The 13853-nt window shown below is 40.3% G+C and overlaps 1 protein-coding gene across 19 annotated transcripts in view; it reads right to left on the reverse strand.

Moving 5' to 3' along the window:
- The window catches only part of CDC42BPA (CDC42 binding protein kinase alpha), a 318157-nt gene that overhangs the window by 153517 nt on the left and 150787 nt on the right, over positions 1-13853 (reverse strand). For all 19 annotated transcript variants that reach the window (XM_045983612.1, XM_045983604.1, XM_045983610.1 and 16 more), the window contains exons 7-10: positions 11853-12053; positions 9837-10085; positions 7925-8004; positions 5776-5942 (exon numbers count right to left, since the gene is read on the reverse strand). In XM_045983612.1, coding sequence (XP_045839568.1) covers positions 5776-5942; positions 7925-8004; positions 9837-10085; positions 11853-12053 — 697 coding nt within the window. The remainder of the gene's footprint in view (positions 1-5775; positions 5943-7924; positions 8005-9836; positions 10086-11852; positions 12054-13853) is intronic.

Here is a 13853-nt window from a genome sequence, read left to right on the forward strand (position 1 = left end):
GCTTGTGCACACTGTCCTCTCTCTCTCTGTGTCAAATAAATAAAATCTTAAAGAAAATTAAAGAAAAAAGAGACTATAATAAAATTTAAAATGAGACATTACAACTGATACTACCAAAATATGTAAGATCATAACAGACAACTATGAACAATTACAGGCCAGGAAATTACATAACCTAGAAGAGATGGATACACTTCTAGAAACACACAACCCACCAAGACAGAATCAGGAAGAAACAAAGTCTGAACAGACCAATAACGAGTAATGAGATTGAATCAGTAATCAAAAACCTCCCAACACAGAAATCCTTAGGAACTGACAGCTTCACTGGTGAATTTGACCAAATATTTTAAGAAAAATTAACAATCCTCCTCAACCTATTCAGAATAATAAGGAGGAGAGAACACTTCTAGACTCATTCAATAAGGCCAGTATTACCTTCATATCAAAACAAGAAAAGACAACCACGAGAAAACTATAGGCCAATATCCCTGGTGAGTATAGATGCAAACATTCTCATTAAAATATTAGCATGCTGAATTCAAGAACACATTCATAGGATTCTATACCAGGAAAACAAGGATTTATCCCTGGGATGCAAGGATGGTCCAACATATGCAAATCAATAAATGTAATATATCACCCCAATAAAATGATTAAAAATCACATGATCATCTCAATAGACACAATAAAAGCATCTGAAAAAATGCAAGATCCTTTCATTATAAAAACCCTTTGCAGACTGGATATAAAAGGAACACAGCGCAATAAAATAAAGGCCACTTGCAACAAACTGAAAGCTAACCTCACACTTAATGGAAAAAAACTGAAAGCTTTTCCTCTAAAATAAGGAACAAGACAAGGATGCCCACTCTCTCCACCCCTATTCAATATAATACTGGAAGTCCTAGCTACAGAAGTCAAGCAAGACAAAGAAATAAAAGACTGTCAAATGAGAAAGAAGTAAATAATATTAGTCCTATTTGTTGATATGATTTTATATACAGGAAATCCCAAAGGGCAAACCAAGATAACTATTGGAACTGATCCACAAATTCAGTAAAGTTGCAGGATTCAAAATCAACATATATCACTCTATTGTTTTCCTTTACAGTCATGAAGAAACATCTGAAAAAGAAAGAAAACTATCCCGTTCACAATAGCATCAAAAACAACAAAATACTCGGGAAAAATTTAGCCAGGTAAGGGAAAGATTTGTACAATACAAACTGTAAGATTTTGCTGAAAGAAATTTAAGATGATACAAACGGAAAACTATTGCATGTTGACAGATCAGAAGAATTAATATCATTAAAACATTTATAATACCCAAAGCCATGTTACAGATTTAACATAATATTCATCAAAACACCCAAGGGATTCTTCACAGAAATAGAAGAAACAATCTTAAAATTTGTTGTGGGATCACAAAAGACCCTGAGAGACAGAGCAGTCCCGACAAAAAGAACAAAGCTAACGGCATCACACTTCCTAATAACTATACTACAAAGCTACAGTAATAAAAACAACACGTTACTGGTACAAACACAGACACACAGAGCAGCAGAACAAAACAGAGAGCCCAGGATGAAATGCTGGCATAGATGGTCAACTAATATTCAACAAGGGAGCCAAAAACACCCAATGGAGAAAAGATAGTCTCTCCAACAAATGGTGCTGGGAAAACTGGACAAACACATGCAGAACAATGAAAATGGGCTCTTCCAGGCCACTTACAAAAATCAACTCAAAAGAGATCAAAGACTTAAACAGAAGACCTGATAGCCAAGACTTCGAGAACACATAGTTAGAAGCTCCCAGACATTGGTCTTGGCAATGATATTTTGGATATGATGCCAAAAGCACAAACACCAAAAGCTAAAGTCAACAAATGGGACTACATGAAACTCAAAGCTCCCTTCTGTAAGGGAAAAGAAACAACTAGCAAAATGAAAAGGCAACCTACAGAATGGGAGAAAACTTTTGTAAGCAATATATCAGATAAGGAGCTAATAATACTCAAAATACAGGAGGAACTTGTATGACTTAATGACCAAAAACAATCCAATTTAAAAATGGGCAGAAGAACTAAATTGACGCTTTTCCAAAGAGTACTTCAAAATGGCCAACAGGCACATGAAAATATGCTTACCATCACTCATCATCAGGGAAATGCAAATCAAAACCACAATGTCATGATGCTCACACTGTCAGAATGGCTATCAAGAAGACGACAAGAGACAGCAGGTTCTGACGGAGATGGAGTGAAAAGGGAACACAGTTGGGGGAAATGTAAACTGGTCCAAGCACAAGTGAAAACATTACTTTATTTTAATTTTGATTTTGATTTTTTCCTCAAAAAAATTAAAAATCCACCCAGCAGACCATCCAGCAATTCCACGCCTGGTTATAGACTCAAAGGAAATGAAAGTGGGATTTCGAAGAGATACGTGCACTCTCATGTTAACTGAAGCATTATTCACGATGACCAAGATATGGGAACAACCTAAAGTCTCATCAATGGATGATTGGTTAGAAAAGATGGGGTATAATTACACAACGGAATGTTATTCAGCCCTGAGCAAGGACAGTCTCCTGCCATTTGTGACAATATGGATGGTGGATGCTCAAGTCAGTCAGAGAAAGACAAGAACTGCAGGACATCACTTACATGTGAGATCTAAAAAAGTCAAACCCATTACATCTGTATCTTTGGGGTAAATACCCAGTAGTGCAATTGCAGGGTCATAGGGTAGCTCTATTTTTAATTTCTTAAGGAATCTCCACACTGCTTTCCAAGGTGGCTGCACCAACTTGCATTCCCACCAATGGTGTAAGAGGAATGTTCCCCTTTCTCCACATCCTCTCCGGGAGACTATGCTGAGTGAAAGAAGTCAAGCAGAGAGAGTCAATTATCACGTGATTTCACTTACTTGTGGAGCATAAGGAGTAACATGGAAAACATTAGGAGAAGGAAAGGAAAAGTGAATTGGGGGAAGTCAGAGGGGGACACAAATCATGAGAGACTGTGGACTCTTGAGAAACAAACTAGGGGTTTTGGAGGGGAGGGGAGTGGGTGGATGGCTGAGCCTGGTGGTGGGTACTATGGAGGGCACGTACTGCATGGAGCACTGGGTATGATGCATACCATTCAGTATCCTGGAATACTGAAAAAATAAAATAAAATTTAAAAAAATAAAGAAAAAAGTCAAACTTGAGAAAAACAGAGAGTAACACTGTGGTTACCAGGGGATGGGGCAGGAGTGGGCACATGAGACTGATGTGGTTTCAGGGTACCAACTCGCAACAAGTAGTAAATAAGTCACAGAGACCTAATGCACAGTGTCATAAACATAGATTACAATGCTGTACTGTAATTACGTATACGCCAGAAGTACCAAACGTCACTACGACAATCTTACTACAGTATATAAATGTACCGAATTAACAAGGTATACATAGTAAATTTATACAATGGTATATGGTAAATACATTGCATTAAAAAGTCAAAGCTAACAACTTTCAACACGAAGTAGTAATCCACATGCAGAGATCTTAGCAACTTATTGAAAAACAGAGTCAGTCTGTTTTATTGGTTTCTGTAGTTTTTTCTCCACAGGGCCTATAAAAGCATAACAGCAAAACTTTGTTGTTGTAAAACTTTAATTCTTTCACTCTTAAGAGTTACAAGTTTTTTGATTATTTATTCATACATTCCTTCATTCACAAAAGGAGTAAGTAAAGTAAATCGTACGTTTTGTCCTTTGCTCTGGAGAAAACAGAGGCGGAACGAGGGAGAGTAAGTGCCGGAGGTAAAGCAGATTACGTTTTAAACAGAGCGGTCAGGAAGGCCTCGTTGCAGGGTAACACTCCAGTAAAAACCTGAAGGAGGTAAGGGAAGGAGTCATGGGACACCACAGGAAGAAAATTTAAGGAAGGGCAACAGCTGATGCGAAGACTCTGAGATGGGGACATGCCTGATTTGTGGAAAGAACAGCCCAGGAAGGCTAGAAACAGAAGGAACGGTGGGGAGGTGGGGGTGAGGTAAGGCAGGGAAAGCAGCTAGAAAGCGGTGACAAGAAGGTGGGTGAGGGTGGCGGTGATGTGAACGGGTGATGGCCCCAGAGTGGGGACTGGACTCTGGATCTTCTCCGGCGCCAGAGCTGCCCGGGTTTGCTGACGGGTGAGACGGGAGGTGTGACAGAAGGAGAGGGCTTAAAGATGCCTGGAAGGTTGTAGTTCTGAGCACCTAAGAGCCTGGACTGCTGTGGGGGACCCTGACATTCACAGGTCAAAAAGTTCAGGAGAACCCAGGAAGCGAGACAGAATAACTGGTTTATGAGGAAAAAGAAAACCAGGAGATTTAAGTGTCCCAGAAGACAAAAGAAGAAAGAGCTGTTGCAGGGGGTGGGGAGGGGATCCTCAACTGGGTCAGATGCTGACAGGTGAGAAGCCGCAGCCTGGGAAGCAGCACGGCGGGGCAGCACTCACTGAGAGTGGACTCAAGATTCATCCTCCTGAATCTCAAGTGGGATCAGTCAGCATCTGCCTGTCCTAAGAACGTTACCTTCACTCACACGGTCGTAGACAGAATGCAGGTCAACGGGGCTGGGGTTCTGGCAAGGGAGTGTGACAGAGAGAAGTCAGAGCAATGAATGTGAGTATCCAAGTAAGGGTCTGATTACAACTGACCACGGAGGGATGGAGGGCACAGGGTGAGGGGGACAGAGCACCAGGTACCAGTGGGACAGAAGGAATGCAGGAGTCACCCGAGGGAGTGAACTAGCCTACTATGAACAGGAGATAATGCAGAGTTTGCTTGAAGTTGAGATTAGGGGTGCCTGGGTGGCTCAGTCGCTTAAGCATCGGCCTTCGGCTCAGGTCATGATCCCAGGATCTGGGATCGAATCCCACATCGGGCTCCCTGCTTAGCGGGGAGCCTGCTTCTTCTGCCTGCTGTTACCCCTGCTTGTGTGCACGCTCTCTCTCTGACAAATAAAATTTTAAAAAGAAAAGAAGACTTCAGAAAAAAGAAATTGAGATTGATAAAGAATTCTGGATACTGTAGTCTCAAGACAGGAGCGGATAAGGTAGAGCACAGGACAAGATCCTTGGACGTGTAAGAATCAAGAGACCAAGAGAAGTCAGAACAGTAAGAGGTTTGCCCAGTGCATTTTACAATCACCAAGTATCACACCAGGAGTGATGCTGCAGAAGATAGTTTGCCAGGAAGTCACAATTTCAAGGCTGAGGAAATAGGACATTGATCCCCAGGGCTACACTGGGATGGGAAGGGCTCCTTTCCCGGGAGCAGCCCCATCTCCTTCTCCCCAGACGAGTTCATGTGCACATATACGTACCTGTGGGGAAATGAACGCTATGCTGGGTCGTACTGTTAAGGTCATTAGTCTACATAAACAGTATTATTCTGTTTTCCACATGAGTCTTCAACCGAATTTTTTTTTTTAAGATTTTCTTTATTTATTTGACAGAAAGAGAGAGAGAGATCACAAGTTGGCAGAAAGGCAGGCAGAGAGAAAGGGGAAAGGAGGCTCCCGCTGAGCAGAGAGCCCAACATGGGGCTCAATCCCAGGACCCCGGGATCAAGACCTGAGCCGAAGGCAGAGGCTTAACCCATTGAGCCACCCAGGCGCCCCTTCAACTGGATTTTTTCCAGAAATTTCTTTTCAAGATAAAACGGCCCCTCATAATCAACAGTTCTTCAAACTGAGTCCAACTCCAAAAGAAAAGATACCATCATTAACATATATTTACCTTGAAGTTTTCTACTCAGCTCAAGCTTTTCCTGTTCAAGGCGTTTGATCCTTCTCTCGTATGCCTCGGTCGCCAGATTGTTGTCAAGAGTCCTCTGGACACTGACGTCAAGGTCCAGGGACGCGGGACCGGCTGTGACCCGTAAACAGCTCCGATCGGAAAGAACACTGAAGAAACATAAAAACATGAGTTCACGCAGAAAAGAACGTCTCAAGAAACAGAGCCTTCTGCAGCTGTCTACTTAAAACACAGATTTTGTATCTAGCTACAGTTAACTGTGTAGGGTGACAGGAAAACACATTGTGTACAAATCTCAACACAGACCACTTTTTAGAAGTATTTTTTAAATAAATAGTCCCAATTATCTTGAATTTCAATAACCACAAATTATAAAATGATATTTACTGCACACAAGGTGACCACGTAAGTGAAACAGTAGTCAAAAGCACACACCATGGTCCTCTTCATCAGAATTTGGATTCAAAAGTGAAATGCTTCCTTTAATTCAATATAATTTAATGAAAAATACTTGAAGTGTTGAACATTTAGTAGTGAGCAAAATCACCACTTGCTTCTGCTCTCATGATGGAGACAGAAACGTGTGAGATAAGTAAAATATTTAGGGCATTAAGCAGTGCTGAATACTAAGGACAAAATAAGGAAAGGGGGAGGGAGTATTGAGGGGGAAGAAGGAAAAATCTAGATAAAGTGGCCAGGAGGCTATCACTCAGGGAGGAACTCCCAATAACGTCCAGAGGGAGTAACGGGGTCGGGGAGGAGCAGTCCAAGCAGATGGAACACAAGCGCAAGAGCCCAAAGCGGGAATAGGTCTGGTATGGTCCCAGGCCAGAAAAGAGCCACGTGTGACTGGAGCAGAGTCGGCAAGGTTAAGAGTCATAGGAAAGAGAAAAGTGAGCCAGTCATGCAGGGTCTTGTAAGAATGTTGGTTTTGATTAAGATATGAGCTGTTGGAGTTGGGAGACTGTGGGGATGGGCCCTAAACAGTCAGAGGTTTGCTGAGTGCATTTTACAATCACCAATTATCACGCCAGGCGTGATGCTGCAGAGATCACAATTTCAAGGCTGAGGAATATAAGGGAATGACACGTTCCCTTACAGGCTTATCTTCTAGCAGGACCAGTCAGACAGGTTCAGAGAAATCTAAGAGACGAGATTACAAACATTTGATGTAGGTGGTTGGGTGGGTTTTAAGTAGGAGAAAGCGGAGGGTCTCACATTCAGGCATCACCAGCAAGTATCTGGGAGTGCAGTGGAAAGGGTCCCAACGCGAAGCTGTGGGACCCAGGGAGATGAGGAGATCAAAAGGCATCAACTGTAGAGACAGAGAAGGACTGGTCAGAAAGGTGAGAAGTCAGGAAAGCTGCCTGGAAGGTAAGAGATGGCAGTGCTTTGATGGGAAGGAGCTGTGATGCCCAGCATGAGAGGAGACGCACAAGACAGGACTGACTGGGAGCCCCCACTGTGCGTCTGCACAGGCGAGTGCTTGGGGCCAGAGGCGGGCAGGCAGGGCCATGCAGAGGAGCATGTGAATGCTGCCCGCCTCAACCTCTCCGTGCAAGGGTAAGTGAGCTCATCAAGGGAGAGCAGAAGAGTGGGCACAAACACAGGAAGGGTCCTAGAGGTTGGTAATCATGACCACGGAAGGTTAGCCCAGTGAGCATGGTCAGGTGCTTTCCTCTGGACACTGAACTGCATGGGTATGAGCAGAAACTTGAACTGTAATGATGATGTCAACTCAGCAGAGCCATGCAGGAGACCAAAAGGCAGTCAAGGAACTGAGGGAGGGCGCACAAGGAGTGGTAACAATCATACTCCGGGGAAGCGGTGCATGAAAACAGGGCTAAGGTGGCCGGTGCTGGCACTTGGCACCTGGTGTGTTATTTGCTGACGCAAAAGACTCTTCAATTCCTGCATCAGTGCGAACGGGAAGACTGTGGGCTCCATTTCTCCTCCAAAATGACCCAAGATTCTCCTATGTTCTATTCGTTACAGAACATCTAACTTTGTCAAGCAGTAGCTTCGGCCTCTATTAAAAATTTTTTTGACTTACAAGGCTTTCTTATATATTTCTTAAATTTATCTTAATTTGCTTTAAGTTGTCCAAATTATGTTAACTTTTCCAACTTACCAGCTACTAGTATATGTGAAACCAACAAATGGCAGGTGGTGGCCAGAAAATGCAGTATGTGTGGGTGGGGGCATCGTTTCCTGAAGGAGGAAAAAACATCTGGTAAGAAAGAAATAACCGTGATCTGTAGGTTGGCCTATAATATACTAACGATCAATAGGAAATATGCGGCTGTTCGATTTAGAAACACAGATTAAGTCTGGTGCAGATGTGCAGTGATCTAGAATCCAGACAATGAGCACTGCCACTGTAATATCTAATAAAATGAAACTCCAGATGGAAAGTCTGACATTGAGAGCCCGGTGATTATTCATGTATGCATATGTGCAGATTTGCCTCATTGCTAAAATTATTTGTAACCCAAAATCAATATTCACAGTGGTTCTGCAATCACTAGCAGACACATGCAGAACAAAAAATTTTTTTGAACTGCCTAAGTTTCCAGCTGGGACTGAACAAGAAGACACTCTGCCTTCTTGTTTCAACTCTGACACGACAAAAAGTATTCCTTCCAAGGTCTGCATGTGCCACGTCTTTCAGATTTTTCTGCTTTTTATGGGTGACTGTGTTGTTTAAAATGTCCTCCACACATAGCACAGAACGGCCATCTAGATGGTTTCTAAGCAAGACAGCTGCGATGTGCCTGACAAATACGTATGTGTGTTAGAGAAGCTTTGCTCAGGCCCAAGTTACACTGCTGTTGGCTGTGAACTTGCTGTGAATTAATCAACAATATGCATTCAATAAGGTTTCTTTAAAGAGAAACATACATAAAACGAGGTTACACACTGACTGGTTGAATGAAATGACCAGAGGCTCAAAAGAACCTACCCCTATATTTCCCCCTAGGAACAATGGTTCAATATTCACAACTACAGCACACACAGGAACCTTATGGAACATGTAACTACCATAATCAGAAGCGACTGTACTATGTATTTAATTTGGAAAGATGCAAATTTCTGTTTACAGTAAATATAATTCTTATAATAAAAAAACTGATGAGGAAAGTCCATTTAATTTTTTTTTTTTTTTTTGGAGGTCCGGAGAAAGAAGCAGAAGAAATCTTTACCTGCCTTGCACATGCCACTTAAAGTGACAGAAAATCAATATACAAATTTTTAGTGCAGAATTAAAACCATAAGAAATAATGGAAGAAAAAAATAAAGCTCAAATTAAGAAGGCTAAAAGGGCAACATCCATAAAATTTTATGTTCTTATTGTCCTAAATTGTAACAATGTAACCCAAAGGTGTAGAGCAGAGGTTGACGACCTATGTTAGCCCACAAGCTAAAAGTGGTCCAGTGTTTGGCGACTCTGCTGGTCTGCCACCAGGCCCAAGGGAGCCTACAACCTCAGGATAGCTAGAGAATTTCCCCCCTTCCCTTCCTACCAATTTACAACACCACTACGCAAGGGAGCTCTCCAAATCAAGTCGGCCTCCTGCCAGCAGCTCGACAGCCCCAAGCAGGCTGAAGGAATGGGGTGGGACAGTTTTTAACCAAAGTTCAGTTTCTCATGAATAAATGCTTCTCAATTTATTTCCCTTGGGTTGAGTTGTCAAGCCCCGAAATGGTTGTTTTTGACAATTTGTCCAGTATCATGAAGCTTTGTAAGGACAGATTTGCCAAACTCTCACTCTGCCATCATGAAATCCACTTTTCTAAGCATCTAATTTCTCCTCTTCCTAGGAAACCTCATGGCATAACTGATCTAATTAGTAAATACATGAAGTTTAATTTTGCTCCTTGTCATAAATAAACATGTTCACCTCAGTGAACTCTCTCAATTTCTCAATGTATGAGAAAATAAATACTAGAAGCCTCGATAACTGTCTGGTAATTGATAACGAGGTTCATAAAACTGTTTTATAACCACATTAAAAAGACCTTCTTTGCAATGTCATACTTACAGAATTCTTTAAACAATCATCATCCACATCAAAATTTGATGTATCTGTTGGGCTACTAACTTCTGGAATATAAGGTGCTTCACAGTTTCGAATATTATCCCAATCAATTCCATTGAAAAAAGGGTGTTTCTTAAAGTCTTCTATTCCATTTTGACCAAGTCGGTGCTCTCTGCTGCAAATGAGTCTTCGAATAAGATCCTTAGCATTTTCAGATACATCGGTCACTTGAGCTGGAAACTGAAACCTCTCCTAGGCACAGAATAATAGGAACAAAACATAAATCAGATTAACATTTATTTTCTTAAAAATGCATTTTCTTTTAAAAATGTCTAATAAGTGGGGGCGCCTGGGTGGCTCAGTAGGTTAAAGTCTCTGCCTTCGGCTCAGGTCATGATCAGGTCCTGGGATCGAGCCCTGCATTGGGCTCTCTGCTTAGCAGGGAGCCTGCTTCCTCCTCTCTCTCTGCCTGCCTCTCTGCCTACTTGTGATCTCTGTCTAATAAGTAAATAAAATCTTTAAAAAAATGTCTAATAAGTGTACACTGGTACAAAGTACTCATATTACAAAAGAAAAGAGCATTTTTCTAAATGAACTTTTAATTTTATGTGACTTAGTCACTCACACATGCACCGTAGAAAGAATAAACTGAATGCTAAAACACCATAAACTGCTATCAGAATGAAGAGAACTTATTAAAAGTAGACGGACTCAAAATTTCAGTAGAGTGTGTATGACTCATGATGTTCATATATGCCACAAACCAAGCATTAAGTAACAACAGTAAACACCTGTGAAGAACGGACCATGCACTTGACACTCATGGAAACACTTTGTTCACTTAACGCCTATAATCCTCACAGCAATCCTTGAAGGCAGGTGCCACTATTATCCTGGTTTTATAGAAGAGACCCGATGGCCCAGGGAGTTCAAGCCAGTCACTCCCAGTCACACGACTAGGAAACCGAAGAGCTGGGGTTTTGGAAGAGCGGCCCGACTCCCAGAATCCGGCTCAGAGCCCCCCACCTCACAATGATTTCTCTGAAATGATTTACGTGCTCTTTACAACGCAGTAGCTAGCTGTCCCTATCTTCCCACCTTCCATGACTATTGAGCAGATTATCCTTGCAGCCAGGCAGAAGAGCGCCGGCTGCACAGAGGAGCATTAAGGGACTGATACATACATGAAGCAACTGGTCGTAACTCTCTCACCCCCCTTTTATGGGACATTCCTATTCCAGGTGTTGCAACTGCTCGCAGTCTTCTGAAATCGATCAATCAGAACCCTCCTCTCTTTATTACAATTTATTTCTATTTCATCGGGAACTAAATGGATTAAGGCTCCATTACTTTGCTCCTGTGGTGAATCTGGACTCTCCTCACTGCACTGATCCTAAAGAAGAGCAGAACAGGTATCCTCGCACACACATCTTGGTTCAACTGAGTACTTCCTTAGGGCAGATTCCTAAACCTGAAGTTGCTCAATCCAAAGTTCTAACCCTTTTCAAGGCTCTAGATGCTTATTTACAGACCGGTTGACAGAAAGGTTACATCAGTTCCTATTGACAATGTCCAACAATACCCATCTTACTGGGTTATTCACAGGACAGGAAAGAATTTTTCTTTTCATCTTTGCCAGGGGGAAAAGGGTATCTCAGTTTTTGATTTGCATTTAATTTATGATGGCTAAGGATGACAATTTTTTAAATGCATTCTAGTCATGAGTATCCTTATAGTAGAAGGATATAAATTATCTGCTTACCTGCTTCATTATTCTACTGAAGAGACCATTTAATTTCCTATTTATTAGCATTTCTAATAAAATACAGGAGAAGGTAAGAACTAATAATTTTATGTATAATTTATGGATTTTGATTACTCACGTTTGTCAGGTCCCCTATTAGCATAGAAATTAGAATGTTCATTGTTTTTTAAAAAATATTTTTTTAACTATCACATTACTTCAAATTTATTGTATCATTTACCACATTGAATTAAAAAATAGAAAAATATACTAACTTTATGATTCATGATTTTTCCATATGTCTCCACCAGAGATTCTGCATAAAATGGTGTTTCTCCATAAAGCATTTCGTACATACAGACCCCCAGAGACCACCAGTCACATTCAGGTCCATATCTCCCTTTCCCATCTTCCATGGCTTGAAGGATTTCAGGAGAGATATAATCTGGAGTTCCAACAGCCACTGAGGACTGGACCTAAGGAAGTTCACACATTTTTAGTAATCTACTATATTAGAAACAATAATTAATTTAAAAATATTTACACTTAACTCACATACACAAGACATCATTTCAAAACTACAATTTTGTCATTACCTGAAGTTAGCCTCGTTGTACGTATAAGTTCAATTGTATATAATCTCCATACTAACAGTCCTCCAGATTTCACAATACTAAAGAATCTTTATTATTGATGGTACTTCATTGGCTACATTTAGGGTAACAATAGGATTTGAACATCACAGCCATTAAAAACAAACTGGGTATTTAGTACAGAACATTCTTATTATTGATATTATCCAACCAACACATTCCTATGAATAATGGAACTAGGAAAATTCTACATTTGTCAAAAGGAAAATATAGCCTGAAAAAAACAGGCCAATACTTATGAGCAACCCAGAAATTATTTTAAAACACCTTAACTGAAACCTAAGGAAATAATTATTAACAATGTACTGCAAACTACCTATTAATTTAAAAAATTACAAAGGGGTTTGAAACATATTCTTCAAAAAATAAAGTCCCAGTAGAGAAAAACAGTTGGGCATGTAATTATGGGAAGTTAGATGTAAATGAGAAAATAATCAATATAAATGATCTTGGGCATGCATCTTGCAAGGTACTCTGAAATAAAATTGTTTCTTTGTATGTTTTCAAGAAGCATATCAAAAAAGAATATTCTCAAGGTAGAATAATGGTAATATTCTGGATTTTCTAGAAAAAATATCATTCTTAGTAATCCTTAGAATAGACTTCCTCTTTGGTAATACTGAGATAAGGTAACTTGAAAACTCTTGCACTGCAAACTCTTAAAAACACTAGATAAAATACAACCACCATTTTTTTAATAAACATATAAATGAGCCCTTAGAGAAAAAAGAAATTCTTAGGGGCTGGTTATCAAGAAGTGTTTGAGAACCAGAGCAATAAGCGTTATAGCAGGACTGGAGCTGGGGAATGTTGGTTTTCATTTTCTAGATACTTGGATTTTAATATATCTATGAGGACGAGAGGACAGTCCTTGGCTTATGTGAGGTTTGAAGCAAGAGGCCACCCCCTATAATAATAGCCTTTACTCTAGAGGGTAAGTAAAAAAGGTGAATTATAAAAATCTGCCACTCAGAGAAAGAGACTTTGTCCGTATTGATTGTGGCTGAAATGTGAAGAAAAATTGCTCCTTCCAAAATTCATCACCTTCAGCCACATTGTCCCAGCAGTGGGTATTCTAAATCACAGTGCTTCTGTGGTCCAGAAGTCCTCAAGCCAAGGAACTGGCAAAAATACTGGCGCCTGGTAAGGTGAACCCCAAAAACTTGGCATAACAAATTCAAAACAACTACTATTCAAAATTCACTACTTTACAGTACACATGATCAAACCTCGCCACATATAATTCTCACACATAAAAGCCCACTGAAGATGAGCTCACAGTCCAAAAATACAAACTAAATGAGGAACAGTCCATTACCCCCCCAAAAACCAGAAATCAAAGCAATATAATTAGACCTCTGACAATTATCAATTCTACATGAAGCTACATGAAGTATGTTTTAAAATGATTAAAAATTTAAATATAAAAATCATAAGAGATGAAAAAAAATGAAATGAAGTTCTAGAAATAGGAAAAAAAAAACCCACAAAACCAAAAAGCTAGTCTTGAAATTTAAAAAAAATAAAAAGTGGATAGGTAAAAGATATGAAAAAATAAAACCAGATCCGTTTCTATCCACACTGCAGTTAAACTGCAGAGTACCAAAAGCAAAGACATCTTCA

Source organism: Meles meles, chromosome 17 (assembly GCF_922984935.1).
Source record: "Meles meles chromosome 17, mMelMel3.1 paternal haplotype, whole genome shotgun sequence".
Lineage (NCBI taxonomy): Eukaryota > Metazoa > Chordata > Mammalia > Carnivora > Mustelidae > Meles > Meles meles.